Here is a 19,059-nt window from a genome sequence, read left to right as displayed (position 1 = left end):
GTTATGCAAATCTTCCCACATCGTGACGTAGACATGTGTGGGCATGTTAGAACGAGCCATTTTAAGTAGGCGTGGTTGAATCTCTTTGGATTTGAGACTTTAGTCTTTGCAACTTTACAGATCTTCTTTATGCACCAAGAGCTTGTTACACTTCCAAGAGAAAGGAAAAATTGAAATCGCATCAAATGACCCCTTCAATACAATACAGTTTATAATTGTATAAATATTATATAAATATACAACAACTATAACAGTACACAGGAATAACTTTGGAATCATAAACAGAATGTTATTGTGTATTGTTATGGAAGCTAATATAGGCCTAATCATCATAGTTATCTTTCTTGGTGTGAATGGGCCTTTACTGTTGAGCCCTGTCTAGTTCGATTTATGATTGTAAAACCGATTGTAACTGTTCAGTTGGCCCATGATAGATAACACCACCTGGCTAACTTTTGAGCGGAGTCTCCTGTTTTAGAGGTTACAAGTTAACCATGCAGCAGAGCTCTCCGACAGTCTGGGCTCACGTTGGCGGTAGTGGAACAGGCTGGTGGCGTCTAAATCGCTGGAATACCTGATAGCTTCTGCAAACAGCTTTACAACCTGCAGAAAAGGAAAACAGGTGTTTAATACTATAGAACAAAACTGAATTATGATACATTTAAAAGAGAAGGCTGACCTGGAAGTTTGTTATAAGTGGTACTCCGTAGTCCACCGCCATTCTGCGGATCTGGAAGTTGTCCTTAAGAAACTTGGTGTTGTTATTAGGTAAGTTGACCACAAGGTCAATGTGTCCTTCACTGAGAAGTCTATTTAGAAACCAGAAAATGGAGTAATCCATAAAAAGTTAGCGATTTCAAGTAGTACACTTAGTAATTTTTTGGTGCCCATAAGGCAACCCTTTCAATGCAAAAATAAACTAGATTTTATTAGGCTACTACAAGTTGATTTTCATGTGGGTGCACATGATTTTAAACATATTTCAAAAGTGCTATACATTATTTAGGGTATACGCCTGTATACAAGTATCAAAAATGTTAATCATCTACTCAAATTCAAATCAGACACCAAACCTTAAACTGTGAACCCAAGTCTTAATAATGTATGTGAAGCTGTGTTAAAAGCGCCCTCTGATTAGTTATAAATGTGATCAGCTAAATCTGTGATCCATCTTTAGTAAACATCTCTTATTACAACAAAACAGTGTAATAAGACTGCAACCCTTGAGGGTAGATGGCAGACATACTTGAAATATCTCAGCATGGAGTGTCTAGAATGCACTTTCAGTGAAGGCATTTTGCTACGACAGAGCCGTGCACCAGAGCAGAATGCTAACATAAGTGACACAAAGATGCCTGAATGCCTCAAAGGTGACTGGATCCTCTGTTGACAGACTTCAAGGGTCTCACGACAGCCGATCGGTGACTGTCACAGCTAAATGTTTCCGGTAAACAAAGCCAACAATCAGGGCATGAAAGCAGTACTATGTAATACAGCATGCAGCGGTAGTAGTATGTAATACTAATATGTGGTCATATGCAGTACTACTATAACAGTAGTGATGCTACTAAATTTTCATTAGCATGACAGTGCTATAACGGATTCGAATGAATGCTACACAAATGTTTGGGATCATAAAAAAAGTTAACACTTTAATTTAAGGACACATTAAAATATTTAAAAAAGTGACAACAAGGACATTTATAATATTTCTATTTCAAATAAATGTTGTTCTTTTGAACTTTAGATTCATCTAAAGTGTATCACTGTCTCCACAAAATATTAAGCACCACACGTTTTCAACATTTAAAATAAGAAATGTTTCGAGCACCAAATCAGCATATTAGAATGTATATATTAACATATTCTGAAGGATCATGCAACACTGAAGACTGAAGTAACAACTGCTGAAAGCTTTCAAGTTTGTCATCACAGGAATAAATTACATTTAAAAATAAAGGTATAAAACAGTTATTTAAAATAGTAATAATATTTCCCAATATTTTTGATCAAATAAATACAGCTTTGGAGAGACTTATTGAAAAAAAAAAACCCTACCAACCTCAAATGGACACATTAAAATATTTAAAAAAGTGACAACAAGGACATTTATAATATTTCTATTTCAAATAAATGTTGTTCTTTTGAACTTTAGATTCATCTAAAGTGTATCACTGTCTCCACAAAATATTAAGCACCACACGTTTTCAACATTTAAAATAAGAAATGTTTCGAGCACCAAATCAGCATATTAGAATGTATATATTAACATATTCTGAAGGATCATGCAACACTGAAGACTGAAGTAACAACTGCTGAAAGCTTTTAAGTTTGTCATCACAGGAATAAATTACATTTAAAAATAAAGGTATAAAACAGTTATTTAAAATAGTAATAATATTTCCCAATATTTTTGATCAAATAAATACAGCTTTGGAGAGACTTATTGAAAAAAAAAAAACCCTACCAACCTCAAATTTTTTCATCACAAATTACCAAAACTATTAGTTACAGAAAGTTTGATAGCCTAATATTTAGTTTTCTCAAATGTGAATGAACATAAAATGGGAAAAAATGATGTATTATGTATTTATTAATTAGATATTTAAATTTTTTATTGCAATTTATGATAATACATTTTATTTATATACCACTTTTAATAAACATTTTTTAATATTTTATTTGAATATTTATAGCAATTGAGAGCCATAATAAAAATTAAATGAAAAAAAAAAAAGTCAAAGTACTCACCTGCTTATGCTGGGTAAGGTTGTATTTTTGGTTTCATGGCTCGGCCAAGCAACAGGGATTGTTTGAACATCATTAGCATTGAGCCAAGCTGATGTACCCTCTGTGGCAAAGAGCTAAAGACAAATACAGAAGCATTTTTTTTTATCAATGCAAGATGTAATCAGAGTGTCTGCAGCTGTTTTGTTGCTGCATGATTTAATTTAACTCTAACTCAAACCCAATGAAGTGGATGGAAATAACTCACCTTAAAGCCCTCCTCGTGAAGCTGATGAGCAGTGGACATGAAGTTAGGCCTGAATGAATGCTGGAGACAAAAACGTAAAATAACAACTGAGAAAGCAGAAAGAAAAAGATAGCCGGACAGAATAAAAACTTCAAAGCCAAAAGGTCAGGCAGTCTGTGTGGATGGGTGCAGAGCAGGAGACTATTTCTAGAAGAAAAGTCTTCCTCTAAGCACTTCCAGATCAATAGCGCAGCTCTGTGTTCACGGAGACTTAACCACGGGCTGGTAATCAGGCTTTAAAAAGCATGTCAGATCTGCAGTCCCCAGGTATGGCCATCAGGCAGGTAGCATCTACAGAACCGGGGGTTTGTTTCGAATGGGAATTTCATGCTCTCATTCATACCCGAGACTCCATTAGAACACAGTGCTGTCTGAGCATCGTCAATGACCCTGACAAGATATTTGATTTCCACGCTGAGAATGGGCATGAATCGTAAACATCTGAGAGAGCACAGGAGGAAATGAAAGAGGGCATGCTGATGATGATATTACATCAAAACATAAAACAAAGCCTCTGAATTCCAGTGTTATAGTCAAGGCTTAAAATGTGTGAACATCACAGTTACACCAAAGGAAGATGCACAATAAAATCATTTTGCCCATAAAAAACCATTTGAGGAAACAGATCAGAAAGTGCATTTTATTTTAAGTATTTAAGAATTTATTTATAAAGCCTGTTTTATACAGCTCGTGCCTGCATCACAAGGTTGTCGCATTTCATGGAGTAACTTTTTCCAGTGAATATGTGTCACAGTATTCACCCCTTCGGGATGGTTATACATTTATGTGCAGCTTTTGGGAGATTAACATGCAAAAACGCAACTTTCTTATTTTAGTAGTTTTTTATGGATAATAATCAATTTTTGAGATATGTGGCTTCACATTTGATGAGGAAAATTTAGATCAATCAGTTCCAAGTAGTGCACTGAATATATGCATAATATACATTCAGATGAATTGCCTGTCACGACTGAATAATTGTCCAATTGTGGTTGTTTGATCCAAGTGCTTAAGATATTATTATTTAAGATACTGTCAATTATTTAATGACAGTAATTGTGCCGTTTAAATGTCGATCTCAAAATGTCAGTTCATACCAAAAAAAGGTTTCGGAGTTGAATCAAACTGCTTTGTATTATATTATATTATAAATTTGCCTTAATTGTACATGAATGCAAAACAATATTTGCAAGCTATGGTGGAGGGCAAGACTTTCAGGAAGAAACATCCTAACTTTCAGTCTGTTCAGAAGACTTAGAATACAGTGCACAAGTAATATTGACCATTTTCATAATGCTATTATGGAGCTATTTGTAATTTTTGTAGCTTGACAAACCTGGTTGCCATTCACTTTCAGTGTATAGAAAAGAGCAGCCAGACCTCACAGTTTTTAACAACGCAAGGGTGAGAAACTAACAGAATTTTTACATGTCAATTCTTAAGCATAAATGTGCACTAAATATATTCAGGAATTGATTTCCTACTTGAAAACCTCATATTATAGCGTTTATCATTTTATGAGGAAATAACGACTTGCAAAAAACCTGCTCTAACCAAAACAAGCCAGAAATGTTCATGTTCTACTGAGTAAATCTGAGAGGATGTGATGCAGACAATCCTCTGAGATTCAACCCTTAAGGAAAGAAAGAAAAAAAAAAGTTTCTCCCTCACTTGAATCCCAATGAGAATCCCCTTCTGGGGAAGCTTGAATCCTGTAGAGAGCATGGCCTTCAGGAAGGCAGAGTAGATGTTTGGTCCAAAGCATGCCACCTGCAAAGAGAAAAGACAAGAGAAAAAACAAGAGCAAGAAAGAAATATCTTGATCTTTAAGATCACGAGCAAATCTGCAAATATTCATCACAGCATGCAGAAACTCCTGGATAAATTATTCATTTATCTCCATTAGCACAATATTCAAAGCCAAGGTGAAATAAATCAAACATATTAAAGATGTTGCTGAATGAAGGTAGACTGGTGTGATATTACGATTATGAAAAAACGGACAGAATGGGGCCATCATAAAATCTGGGGTGGAGATATTGTACTTCCTGTTCTAATGCTGGAAATCAGTGCTGCACGATAAAAACGCTCCTCCTGCTTCATTGTCCTCCAGGCTGGTTTCTATGGTTTTCTCGTTGCCAGGGAAAGCAGGTAAACCGGCCCGTGTGGAAACATAAAAATACTCTTTGCTGGATTTGGATGGGAAAACTAGGAAGTATGTGTCCATGAGAGCCACTGAACTAATAAGGCTACAATTGTTAACAATATGTAAATATTTATCCCTGACGGTGGGACTGCTCCCCAGCAACCTGAGATGAAAACACAAGCTGGGGACACTTCAGATTTTATGACAGATGTAATGGTAATCAATGTGCCTGAAGCAGCTCCATACCTCTCCGGTGGAGGCCATCTCACAACGCAGGACAGGGTCAGCTTCTCTCAAGCGAGGCCAGGAAAACATAGGAGCCTAGCAAAGAGTATAAACATATTCAATTTCAAATAGAGGTCTTTCAATATGTTTTTTTTAACTGGCTGAAGCATATACATTACCATTCAAAAGTTTTTAAATGTTTTTGAAAAAAAGTATCTCATCATCAGGGCTGCATTTATTTAATAAAAATACAGTAAAAACAGGATTATTGTGAAATTATTACGGTTTAAAATAACTTTAGATAGACAGACAGACAGACAGAAAGTTCAAATGAACAGCATAAACAGCATTAAAATAACCCTTTTTGTAACATTATAAATGCCTTTCATTTATTTATTATAATAATAATCTTACCCACCCCAAACTCTTTAAAATGATATATACACACAACTTATAACACAATTATGAATTATGTTAACAAATAAAATGTACAACAATTGATTTATTATACTGCTGTAATATCAAAGCATTTAGAATGATTTTGCTACACATGCAGAACTGCAAAAGAAACCGTTTTCTATATATTTATGCAACTTAGTAGATGCAGGCTTCCATTTATTTAGAAAAGCCATCTGATACAAATGCTGTTTACTTCCTGACACTTATCTGTGAAGCATTATTGCTCAGTGCTTATCACGCATCCTGGGAACAAGAAAGCGAGAAAATGTATACAAGCCTAATGAAAGTCTAATGTTACAATTTTTTATATAGGGTTAATGGTTTCAAGAGCATTTGGCATGTTAGGGTGGTTCTCACCAATCAAATGATATTATATGAGAACTTCTCATATGAAAGTGTATGAGAAAATGGTAAACCTGCTACACCACTGCCACCCACAGGCCAAAACATTAGCGGACCTGATTCATCCACACCAGGGACATTAAAAACATCAGTTTGTGGAAGAGACAACAAACTCGAAGGACACAATGAAATGACTTAAATTGAGGTAAACAACCTAACATAACATAAGCAGAACACATATTTCAAAGAAGAAGAAAAAAGATGCTGGATGGATTTGGATAATGGGTGCTACTGACTGTCGGCTTATAGAACATGGTGAGACTGTTAAAGTTAAATGTTTTGGAGCGTTTCAACTTCTATTCAAGCAGTTCTCAAGTGACGGGGCAAGCAGATTGCCCTGTGAGAAGTGACGTCCTTATCTCTCCAATTAAAAGCAGACAGCTCCCATTAGCTGCACAGGGGACACAGGACGCAGATTAACACGCCACCCCAGCCATCACTGCAGAGCGCCACCAGGAGGAACTCATCCTTGAAGCCATCTAATCAGCCCTGGATAAGCCAGCCTCACTTACGCATGTAAATGCGAGAGAAGGCCGCACCGGTGGGAATAAACACAAGCAGCTTTGAATCGTTCTGGTATGGAAGCACTGTTGGCTGTTAATGTGGCAGGAATCCCAGTGGGCACCTCCACCAGGCTGAACTGTGGAGGTGAAGGACACTACTACTTCTACTACTACTATTATTCCAAACCGGGCACCGTTCCAGAGTCAGTTCATCGTCATAGCAGATACATTATTTACTACTGAACCCCCTGAGGATTCACACTACCCTGCGAGGAGAATCCCAGAACATGAAGTAGCAAAGAGTGGTCTTCCCTATTACCAATTTATAGAGCTTCCTTTAAAGGCCAGTGGTTGGCATGGAAACCAGGCCTTCCTGGTCTCAATGGGTCACTGCATACATTACAAGAGGAAAATTGCAAATATTGTAACCAACAATCACATTGTATAATACCAGGAGAAAGATGTAGAAAAATCAATGAGCAATTTTGTATTGGATCTTTAGAGGGATATCTGGATCATCTTCGACCGATTTCACAAAAACATGGTTCTGTGGTTAACGCGAGGAGCAGATTCCCGAACAAGGATAAGCACTTTCATGAAACACAAAGGAGTGTGTCCATGTTCTCTGAAAAACTCTTATATGCTGACCTTCTTCCAACAGCAGTCTGTGTAGCTGAGGAAGGCAGTACAGACTTCACATTTGGGGCTTGTTAGGCAGGAAGAGCACGGTTTCGCAGATGTTACCCAGCTTGACAAAAGCAGAGGAAATTTGAAGCAGGATAATGTACCGATGTGGACCGTCATATTTATTTATATTATCCTGCATATGACTACTCTGACAGAATTGAACTCTGTGCTCAATTAATTTAAGGTCCTTTTATCTTTACCACTGATTTGTACTTTTTCTTTGGTGCCACAGATCTGTTCACTCTCAATATGCCATACAATAAAGAAAGGGAAATTATCAAATATTATGTATACATTACTGTTTAAATGTTGTCGTCTGTAAGATTTTAACAAAGTCTCTTATGCTCACCAAGCCTGCATTAAGTTGACACATACAGTAAAAACAGCAAAATATATTCTGACATTATTGCAGTTTAATATAACCGTTTATATTTTAATGTATTTTCAAATGGAATTTATTTTGGTTATGGCAAACTTGAATTTTCTGCAGCCATCTTCAGTCAAATGATCCTTCAAAAATCATTCTAATATGCTGATTTGGTGCTCAAGGCTGTCCACACTAATACTTTTTCTCTCCGTTTTGGCCAACCGTCTACACTGAAACAGCGTCTTTGTCAAGGAAAATTTTGCTTTTTGAAAACATTCTCCAAAGTGGATACTTTTGAAAATGCCATTTTTGCGTTGTAGTGTGGTCTATGAAAAGGAGGCTTTTGAAAACGATGACACATTTAATCATGTGAAACATATTGTACCAATAAATATCTATGTTTATACCGGTATTGTGCCTAGGGTTGGGTACCGAAACCCGGTAACAATATGGCACCGGTACCTACGTACGTAACCGGTATGTACTAGAACCGAATCAGAATGCAGATTTCAGTGCCTCATTTCGGTGCCATACCTGAGCAATCGATTGAAATATTTGTCCTCTGGTTCTCCAAAACGGACGTAAGAAGCATCATCACCAGCACCGCAAGTGAAAAATTATTTCCCGACTGAGAAAATGCACGTGAACTCAAGTCAGAAAACTGTAATAAAAACTGTAATAAAATCTAACAAATCTTTGTAGTAACGAGAGTGTCCGTGTTGTTTTCACATTCCGACTTAAAAGCACAACTCGTGAAATGAGAGCATCCGAGGAGTGTGTGAATTCAGTAATTACACTTGCTCTGACGGCAGCAGGTAGCCTTCCGTTAATGAAGCTAAACATGCTTAAATTAAAATGCCTAAAGCTAAACTTCCCTTGTATTCACATTTCTAAAAATGTTGTCCAACAAAAGAGAACATTATAACCTTTTTACTCCACAACACCAGTCAAATGCTTCCTTTTGTGATCTGATGTGGCTTCTTGTCACAGAATGAGGCTACTTTAAAAAGAATACATTGATTAGCAATGGATTATAAATATACTTAATTATGAAAATACCAGAGATGGCTTGAATAACACCGGTAAACTATATTTTCGCAGTCGAGTGTTTATTGTCTTTGTTTTATCATTCAAAACGTTTATATGTTCTGTTTACTCAGTTACAGCTATAAAGGTGATGCCTTTGTCCATATGAGGGATTTCCTGGAGGGTCATGAGATCACAGCTACTTCTGTGACTGGATATGTGGATTTTCAGTGTGAGGGCGCCCCCTCTGGCATCCAGTATGAATGAAACCGACATCATGTGTTAATAGTGCTAATGGCCAATCATTCATTTTTTGGGGAATTTATTTATTTATTTTTTAATAAGTATCGGTTCAGGCACCGTTTAGGCACTGGAACCATTTTAAAAGTATCGATTTGGCACCGGTATTGAAAAAAAAAAAACTACTACCCAACCCTAATTGTGCCTGTTATGTGCTATTCACTTACACACTATTGCTACAGATGTGTTACTTTATACACTCTTCATGTCACAGTCCTGCAAAGACTGCAAAATGTGAGGGCAGTTGCGTTTTAGATCAGACATACAATCGTAAGTGTGACCTGGATGCTTCAATGTATGCCGAGTTTTTTTCCTAAAACTGATCCTGTCAGAAGAATTGCATGAAAATGTCTGTTCCGTCTGTATCATCTCATTGAACTTTTTTGAGGCTTTACGCATGCGCAGTAAAGCAAAATGTAAAATTTTCTGACGTTTCAGTGTGGATGAGAAACTTTTGGAAAACGCTAGTATGGACGGAGAGCGTTTTAAAATGAAAATGCCATTTTCAAATGTATCCGGATTAATGTAGACTTGGCATAAGAAACATTTATTATTATTATTATTATTATTATCAATCTTAAAAAAACAGTTGTGCTGCTTAATATTTTTGTGGAAATTAATATACTTTTTCCTGATTCTCGAGTAATTGACTGTGTTTTACGTTTCTCTAATGTATTAAATTATGTCAGCTTCACCAATTATGTGCTCTGATGATTATTACTGATTTTTTTTAAACATACAAGATCATAAAATTTCACTTAAACCAGGATCTAATTTTTGCCGTAAGAATCTTTGAACCTTGACAGAAGGTATGAACTTTTTTGAGGCTTTACGCATGCGCAGTAAAGCAAAATGTAAAATTTTCTGACGTTTCAGTGTGGATGAGAAACTTTTGGAAAACGCTAGTATGGACGGAGAGCGTTTTAAAATGAAAATGCCATTTTCAAATGTATCCGGATTAATGTAGACTTGGCATAAGAAACATTTATTATTATTATTATTATCAATCTTAAAAAAACAGTTGTGCTGCTTAATATTTTTGTGGAAATTAATATACTTTTTCCTGATTCTATGAATAGATTTCAAAAGAACAGCATTTATTTGAAAATTTAAATAACATTATCAACATCTTGTGTGATGACTTGAGACTTGATTAATGATTCATGACAATGATTCATGTGAATGCTGAATAAAAGAAAAATATGCACTTGCAATATATTATATTATATTATATTATATATTTCCATTTGCTCTTGTTGGCGTTCAGCAAAAGAAACAACTGACTTGTGAGATTTCATTCATGACATCTTTTTCTTATAGGAAACTGAAGAAAAAGATCACAAGAGATGCATTTGAAAAAGAGAGAGCGAGAGAATGAATCTTTAATCTTGCAAGAGAGTGTAAATCACCTATACGTCTCTCTCCAACAGAAACATCCAGTTAGCCGTTTAAAATTCCTCTCAGCACTAAATGAGGTATTTAAAACTTTGAGATTGGCAGGAGACGGGGATTATTCCCTTGTGATTGGCTCCTCTTTGCGGCTATGTGAGGAAAGGGACTGTACTTGAAACTTGTGTTTAGAGAAATTAACTGTGCATTTATTGTTCTTGTATCTTTTTGTTCTTTCATGTCTGATTTGCAGTCTTTGCACAAACATGGCCAAACCTCATAGGATAGATCTCTATTCACATTTAGGCATTTGATATTATACCTGGGTAACAAATAGTTCATGCCCCATAATTCAGCATTCTTCTTTTTTTTTTTTTTTAAACATTTTTATTGAAAACATACATGGAAGATAACATGAAAATTTAATTAAGCATTCTCATTGCCACTTTAGTTTAGTTTAAAATATAGATTGAATTAAATCCTAGATTGATTCTCAAGGGTCTGAAAATGAATTTCTGCTGCAACACCAGTGAATTATTTCAAGCCGTTTCATTTTAATTCATTATAGTTTCATGGTTTTCAACCAGTGTTCTACTGTAAACTGTGTATAAATTTATAAAATATATATAAATCAAGTTAAGCATAAAATAAGTATGGATTGTTTGGTTGTTGTTGTTTTTTTTTTGCCTTGTTTGAGTATCCTTTGTGATTTTAGGAGTAATTGACTGTGTTTTACGTTTCTCTAATGTATTAAATTATGTCAGCTTCACCAATTATGTGCTCTGATGATTATTACTGATTTTTTTTAAACATACAAGATCATAAAATTTCACTTAAACCAGGATCTAATTTTTGCCGTAAGAATCTTTGAACCTTGACAGAAGGTATGAACTTTTTTGAGGCTTTACGCATGCGCAGTAAAGCAAAATGTAAAATTTTCTGACGTTTCAGTGTGGATGAGAAACTTTTGGAAAACGCTAGTATGGACGGAGAGCGTTTTAAAATGAAAATGCCATTTTCAAATGTATCCGGATTAATGTAGACTTGGCATAAGAAACATTTATTATTATTATTATTATTATTATCAATCTTAAAAAAACAGTTGTGCTGCTTAATATTTTTGTGGAAATTAATATACTTTTTCCTGATTCTATGAATAGATTTCAAAAGAACAGCATTTATTTGAAAATTTAAATAACATTATCAACATCTTGTGTGATGACTTGAGACTTGATTAATGATTCATGACAATGATTCATGTGAATGCTGAATAAAAGAAAAATATGCACTTGCAATATATTATATTATATTATATATTTCCATTTGCTCTTGTTGGCGTTCAGCAAAAGAAACAACTGACTTGTGAGATTTCACTCATGACATCTTTTTCTTATAGGAAACTGAAGAAAAAGATCACGAGAGATGCATTTGAAAAAGAGAGAGCGAGAGAATGAATCTTTAATCTTGCAAGAGAGTGTAAATCACCTATACGTCTCTCTCCAACAGAAACATCCAGTTAGCCGTTTAAAATTCCTCTCAGCACTAAATGAGGTATTTAAAACTTTGAGATTGGCAGGAGACGGGGATTATTCCCTTGTGATTGGCTCCTCTTTGCGGCTATTGCACTGAAACTCCTTGATCATTTCACAGGAAATTACTTTGGGAGAATAGAGACACCATTCAGGCGGCAAGTGTCTTAGATTCACGTAACTACTTTCACTCCTGAACCTGTGATACAAACCAGCACTAACACTCTACTAATTTCATTGTACAATCAATCAATCACTTTTAAAGCCGATTAACTGGCTTGTTCAGTAAGTAGTAACTAGTTACTTGAAAAGTAAAAAACAAATAAACCTCTAAACAGTAGGGATGTGCATCTCATGACTGAGGCCGATACGATACGCATCTCGATGCATAGCCAACGATACGATACATATGAAGCAGCTACCGATGCGATGCGATACGATTCATCCCCTATTACGATGCAGTGCGATCCGATGCGATATGGAGAAAATATCACTTTTAATGCCTCGAGGCCTGTTTCATAAAACAAGTTAACCAAATAAGCCAGGCTTATTTCAGTTAGTTTGACTCATTGTCAAATGATTTGGTTCCATAAAGCAAATTTAACATAGGCCTTCATCCAGCTTAGTCACTGTGGCAACTTATGCTGGGTAACTAACCTGGTCTAAAGCAGGCTAACTGTCCGGCTAAGCTAAGCTCCTCTAACACTGACCAACAGGAACACAATGATATTACCACTGTCTCACATACTATTATTTGACCTTTTTTTTCTAGCCATGCAGCCTTTCTCTCTGGTTTTATGACAGTTGTACCTTTTATAGTTTGCAGAACATTAGAACATTACAATCTAAAATTGCTCTTTAAAGCATTAAAATAACTAAATTAAAAGTTAAAATCACTGAATTAAAAATGAAAATAAATAAAGAAAATGACTACATTTTAACTGCTATTAGAAACACACATTAACTCATTTGAGCTTAGTAATTAATACTGTAGCCTACTAGCTTACATTTGATTTACCCATTACAATAGTCCACGTACAGTTACTGCTATCATAAAAATACACTTTATATGTAGGTTTAAAATTCTACAAAAGACATTTAATGTCCAAAAACAAATTTTTTTGCAAAATGTATATTTTACTAATTATTGTGCTCCTATTCGATTGCGGTCAGTCTGTTTAGTGCGCATGCGTGCAGCTGCGCTCGTTGCTCTCACATGCCTCACCCACTCCTGACAGCAAAATGAATATGTTTGCATGACTTTCTAACATTTAGAGATGAAAAATATACCTGTGACATGTCAGTTATGCACAGAGAAAAACACAACGTCTCAAATGCATTAAACAGCACAGATATATTCGCTGTTTGTCATGGTGGATTGATTTGATCCATGATCGACATTAAGGTCTGCTTAAGAATAAGCGTGCACAAATTAGTGAGATTGCGTGAATTTAATTGGTCTTTAATGGAACAGCTTTAGCTCCGATTGATTTGTTAGGTTATTTCAAGTCAGGTTTTGGACTTTAATTCCAGTTTTTCTCAGGTCTCCGTGGTGTTGTGATGCGTCATATTCATGCAGCAGCAGTGATGAGAGAACGTGCTTGAGAAAGTTTAGAGAGGAGAAATCAATCTACATATAAAATATTGGTCACATATAATTGGTCACTTTCTAAATAATAAAAGTATAGCGCATCCACTAGTAATTATATATAAATAAATCGTTTTTTACCGATGCAAATATGTTAGAAACGATGCATCGCGATTTAATTGACAACTTGTAGCCGATGCACACTTTTTAAACCGATGCATCGCATCGTTAACTTTTTTACCGATGCAGCGAATCAGGGAATCTTCCCATCCTTACTAAACAGTATGTGGTATGTAATATTATGCTGGAAATATGTATTAATGTTTTTTTTTACTAATTATTGTGCTCCTATTCGATTGCGCTCAGTCTGTTTAGTGCGCATGTGTGCAGCTGCGCTCGTTGCTCTCACAACGATTAATCGCAACTAATCGCATCCAAAATAAAAGTATTTGTGTACATAATATGTGTGTTTACTGTGTATATTTATTATGTATATATAAATACACACACATGCATGTACAGGTGCATCTCTGAACCAAACTGAGAGATCATTTTGAAGGCTCAGGAAACCTTTGCAGGTGTTTTGAGTTGATTAGCTGATTGGCATGTCACCATATTCTAATTTGTTGAGATAGTGAATTGGTGGGTTTTTGTTAAATGTGAGCCAAAATCATTACAATTAAAAGAACCAAAGACTTAAACTACTTCAGTCTGTGTGCATTGAATTTATTTAATACACGAGTTTCACAATTTGAGCTGAATTACTGAAATAAATTAACTTTTCCACGACATTCTAATTTATTGAGATGCACCTGTATATATTTAAGAAAAATATATAATTTTTATATATCAAATATAATTATATATAATATAAATTATATGAATGAACAAATATATATATATATATATATTACACACACACACAAGTAAATATTTTCAATATATATACTGTATGTGTGTGTCTTTACATATGCATAATAAATAAACACAATGCACACACATATATTATATAAAAAAAACTTTTATTGTGGATGCGATTAATCGTTGCCCAGCACTAGATTTTTTTTGTTTGTTTTTTTTCTTTTTTTAAGACTAATACTTTTATTCAGCAAGGTTGGATTAAATCAGCTGATCAAAAGTGACAGTAAAGATTTATGATACAAAAGATTTCCGTTTTAAATAATCCTGTTATTTTAAACTTTTTATTCAAAGAACCCTAAAAGTCCTGAAAAATCTCAGTTTCTATTTCTCAGTAACTTTTTAACATTGATAAGAAATGTTTCATGATCACCAGATTAGCAGAATGATTTTTAAAGGATAATAACACTGAAGACTGGAATAATGGCTGCTGAAAATTCAGCTTTGCCATCACACTCTGAAATATTATTACAATTTAAAATGACTGTTTTCGATTTTAATGTATTTTACAGTATTACTGTATTTGATCAAATAAATGCAACCTAGTATATAGATAAATATATAAATAAAATCTTTTAAAAATATGTTTTATATATTTATTTTATTTGCCCATGTTTCATTTGTAATTTTCAGTCTATACACAAATTATACTTTTGATACATTGATAATATAAGCTACAATAAAAAGCATGTGCGCTAACTGCTAGTTCATAGCTCTAACCCACATTTACTTTACTTAACACACATACATACCTTAATGCCAACATAGTTGACTGGAATGATTGGGTTTTCTAGGGAGGGCAGACGAGACTCGTCCAGTGACTCACCCACCATGACCCTTGTAGCCACATCGATGAAGTCCACACCAATAGTTTTAGAGACGAAAGGGAAAGATCGAGATGCACGCAGGTTACACTCGATCACCTGAGACAGAAACACACGGTCCTGAGTAACCAGCAGACATATTCCACAAATTACAATAAAGCTGAATAAAACCTCAACAGCTTAGCATGATTCATTTCTTCCTTACTATGACCCAATGTTTTTCAGTAGAAAGCATAATTTACAGAGTAAATAAAGAAGAAAAAATGGAAAGTAGTTCTAATAACTCTGGATCAAAAATGTTTCTAAATATCGTCGGTTCACTGGCCATGAAAAAGTAATGTTCAGATTCGTATCTTTTAAAGTCACAGACACATTTTTCATTAAGCACCAATAACTTACCATTACATCATTGCCCTTCACCAAAAATTGAGTGTTAAATGGCCCTGAAATCTCAAACGCCTTTGCAATTTTCTGTGTAGCAGTTTTCACCTAAAATAAAAATATATATATAATAAAAATATATAAATAAAAACTTCAAGTAATAACTCAAAAGTCTTTACGTGCACACAGTCAGAAAACATCAATCACAGTGTGAGTTATGCATGTCCTCTCAAATATACAGCAATCAAATGTACATTTTAGGAAGCGCAGAAAGTTTAATATCAACTCTGATAAACCGAGGCAGCTGAAAAGAGAAGACTTTGATGGACTGCTGGCCCTCTCACTTTGCTGGGAATAAACACGTTTTGTCAGATTTGTTTTAAAAGGTGGATTTCACAAGCACACAGGCTATTTTTGACAGTCGGCTTTGATTCAGCTCATAGGAAAATGAAAAGTCACATCTGTGACTCATAAAATACACAATCAAGACCACACTGAAAGAAACGTTAGATTAAAAATGACACCAGCATATGTTTTGTGTAGCCAGATTTGATTTTCCTGCACAAATTGGATGTCACAGTAACAATGCAAATTTTAGTAATGGATGTTTCAGCATTATGTTTTTCATGAGGACAGAATCGCCACAGTCAAAAATGGGAAAAGGCACAATGTTTTAAAGACAACACCTAATGCAAAAACTTATTGTACAACAAATGGTGTACAAAAAAAATTGGATGAAGATTGAATAAATGTTAAAATGTGATGAAAAAGCAAAACAGCAAAAAATGTCTGCCTGGATAAGGTGCAAACCAGCTTCACACAGCAAGCTTTGTTGAATAAAAATGAAGTTGAGACCTTCTCCAGAGCTCCCTGGCTGATGGTCTGGGTGGGCAGTATGAGTGTGGCGTCTCCTGAGTGCACTCCTGCATCCTCCACATGCTCTGTGATAGCATGAACCAGCACCTGTAAGCACAACCATACTTAAGGCTGATTTTAAAACAGCTGTTTAGCTATCATTTATTTCAGCTCATTTTACTTTTGCATTTTTCAAATCATAGATAGCCTTGTGTGTTTGATTGCACTTTTCCCAACCATCCACTGATTGCAATGGTTGCAATGTGATACATTTTGAAAGTTTAGTTTAGTTGATGGTACTAACCTTTGTGTGTTATTGCAAAACAATATGCAAGTTTATGAATATACAAGATGAGACGAGCAATGACCTGTACCCTGAACTCCCAGTCACTTAAGCACTGAGTAATAGACTGTGGAAGTGAAATCAAGTCCTTAAGAGCTGGGACTAAAATGGACCATTTAGTTGCTCCTGTTAGCAAACATCAATTTCAAGGGGTAAGACTCATGTAATATGTTTTATGCAGAAAATTTTAGATGCGATTTAATAACTGATCACACACTGGAACTGGAATAGCTTCAGTTTAGGTGTGAGCAGTCGGATTTGTCCGTTTGTTCAGCCAAAAGGGATAGTTCAACCAAAAATGTCCATTCTGTCATCATTTATTCACCTTAACTTAACCGCTGACAGTAGTCATAGTTGACTTCCACAATATTTCTTCCATACTATGGAAGTCAATGGCTACCATGAACTGTTTGATTACCAACATTCTTCAAAATATATTCTTTTGTGTTCAACAGAAGCAAGAAACTTCTGGAACAACATGAGGCTAAGTAAATGATGACAATTTTCATCACACTTTATTTTAAGGTTCAATTCCCACTATTAAACTATTGCCTATGACTTTTGCCTCAAACTCTTAATTACTGCTTGTTCATAGTTAGTAAGGTAGTAGTCTCAGCCTCAGATGTCACGCCCACGGACCGTTGGCTGAACGTCTGATGCATATGGCACACAAAAGTGGAAAAACTTCAGGAGTTTTGAAGTCGGCATCGGATTGGTTGAATTATACAGGATTTCCGGGAGACGTGTGTGTCTCGTTCTTTAACGTTCCGCCTGGAAACAAAGATGTCGTGGCGCTAAACCCTCTCACGAAAGAAGAAAGCTGCAGTGTTTACAACTGTGATGACGAGCACTTATCAGGATCAAATAAATGCTGGATTCTCAAAAGTATGTGAAATATTTAGTTCACGGCATAGAATCTTTAAAAAACGTCCGAGAGTTTTACACACCGGCCTGTTATTGTGGCGACATTTCCACGCCCTGAAACGTGACACTGAAACGAAACGAACTGTGATTGGTTGTTTGACATGTCGGTCAAAAAAAACTGCCATGGATTCCAGACCTTCAGCCGTCAGTCTGAAGGTCTGGCTATGCGAGACTAGCAAGGTAGCTGTTAAATTCAGGTACTGGATAGGATTAAAGGAATAGTTCATCCAAAAATTAAGATTGTCAATTTACTCACCCTCATGTCGTTCCAAACCTGTAAGTTACTTTCTTATGTTGAACAAAAGAAGATCATCTGAAAAATGCTGGTAATCAAACAGTTGTTGGTCCCCATTGACTTCCATAGTAGGGAAGTCAATGGGGACCAACAACTGTTTGAACCAGCATTCTTCAAAATATCTACTTTTATGTTCAACATAAGAAAGTAACTTACAGGTTTAGAATGACATGAGGGTGAATAAAGGATGACAATTTTGGTTGTCCTTTTTTGGTGAAATATCCCTTTAAGGGATGTAGAATATGGTTATGAGTAATATGTGCTTTATAAGTACCAACAAACAGCAAATATGTTAGTAATATGCCTGCTAAAAAGCAACTAGTTGATAGTGACAATTGGTCCCTAAACTAAAGTCTTACCCAATTTTCATTTTTGAGTGAACTATTGCTTTAAGATTATAATCACTTCAGTGCAAAAACACATTAAAATCCTAATTTTACTTACCACAAAAATTATGTGATAAAGCCGTGATGAAACAAAAAGAGAAGGAACATACTAACAAGCATTTTTTTTAGACTGAAGCAGACTGAGCCATCTTTTATTTTTGAACTGTTTTTTTTTTTTTGGTCATCTTGTTTTTGTGTGTGGGTGTGTGGGATAGCATAATGTTCTCAAAAGTCTTACACAACAAATTGTATCATCTACACAATCAAACCACCGCAACATGGACAGTTTCAATCAAAATCTATTGTTCCATATTCTACGTTCAGATTTCCATTTAGTGCCTGATATAGTAATTTTACTAATTTTACACATTTTCTGTTGGAAAAATATTCTAGCATCTCTCACCTTGCCCATTTTGGCCACTGCATCCACCTCCACTTCTCTGGCACCTCGGACGAATTTAGTGATGACCACAGGATG

The 19,059-nt window shown here is 35.3% G+C and overlaps 1 protein-coding gene across 2 annotated transcripts; it reads right to left on the bottom strand.

Annotated features, from left to right (window-relative positions):
* Window positions 1-307: 307 nt before the first annotated feature.
* On the bottom strand, window positions 308-19,049 carry LOC107555940 (carbamoyl-phosphate synthase [ammonia], mitochondrial-like). 2 transcript variants are annotated; one of them, XM_016238901.1, is made up of 10 exons: window positions 18,985-19,049; window positions 16,634-16,741; window positions 15,797-15,886; window positions 15,326-15,496; window positions 5,427-5,501; window positions 4,706-4,804; window positions 2,996-3,055; window positions 2,752-2,864; window positions 680-809; window positions 308-603 (listed from the first exon to the last, which is right to left on the bottom strand). In XM_016238901.1, exons 1-10 carry the CDS (start codon window positions 18,991-18,993, stop codon window positions 475-477), a joined length of 984 nt encoding a protein of 327 aa, XP_016094387.1. In that variant the 5' UTR covers window positions 18,994-19,049; the 3' UTR covers window positions 308-474. The 2 variants fall into 2 exon arrangements, with proteins under 2 accessions (XP_016094387.1, XP_016094388.1); XM_016238902.1 differs by having other exon boundaries at window positions 308-594.
* Between the last annotated feature and the right edge of the window lie 10 nt (window positions 19,050-19,059).

Source organism: Sinocyclocheilus grahami, unplaced genomic scaffold (assembly GCF_001515645.1).
Source record: "Sinocyclocheilus grahami isolate Dianchi unplaced genomic scaffold, SAMN03320097.WGS_v1.1 scaffold549.1, whole genome shotgun sequence".
In the NCBI taxonomy this organism is placed as follows: Eukaryota; Metazoa; Chordata; class Actinopteri; order Cypriniformes; family Cyprinidae; genus Sinocyclocheilus; species Sinocyclocheilus grahami.
Note: the sequence above shows the minus strand (reverse complement) of the source record. Positions and strands in the feature narration are given on the sequence as shown.

Coding starts and splice junctions, on each gene's coding strand:
- LOC107555940 (XM_016238901.1), bottom strand. Junction 15,497..15,796: donor TGAAGGGCAATGATGTAATG/GTAAGTTATTGG, acceptor TTTCTGTCTCAG/GTGATCGAGTGTAACCTGCG. Junction 5,502..15,325: donor TCAACTATGTTGGCATTAAG/GTATGTATGTGT, acceptor ACTCTTTGCTAG/GCTCCTATGTTTTCCTGGCC.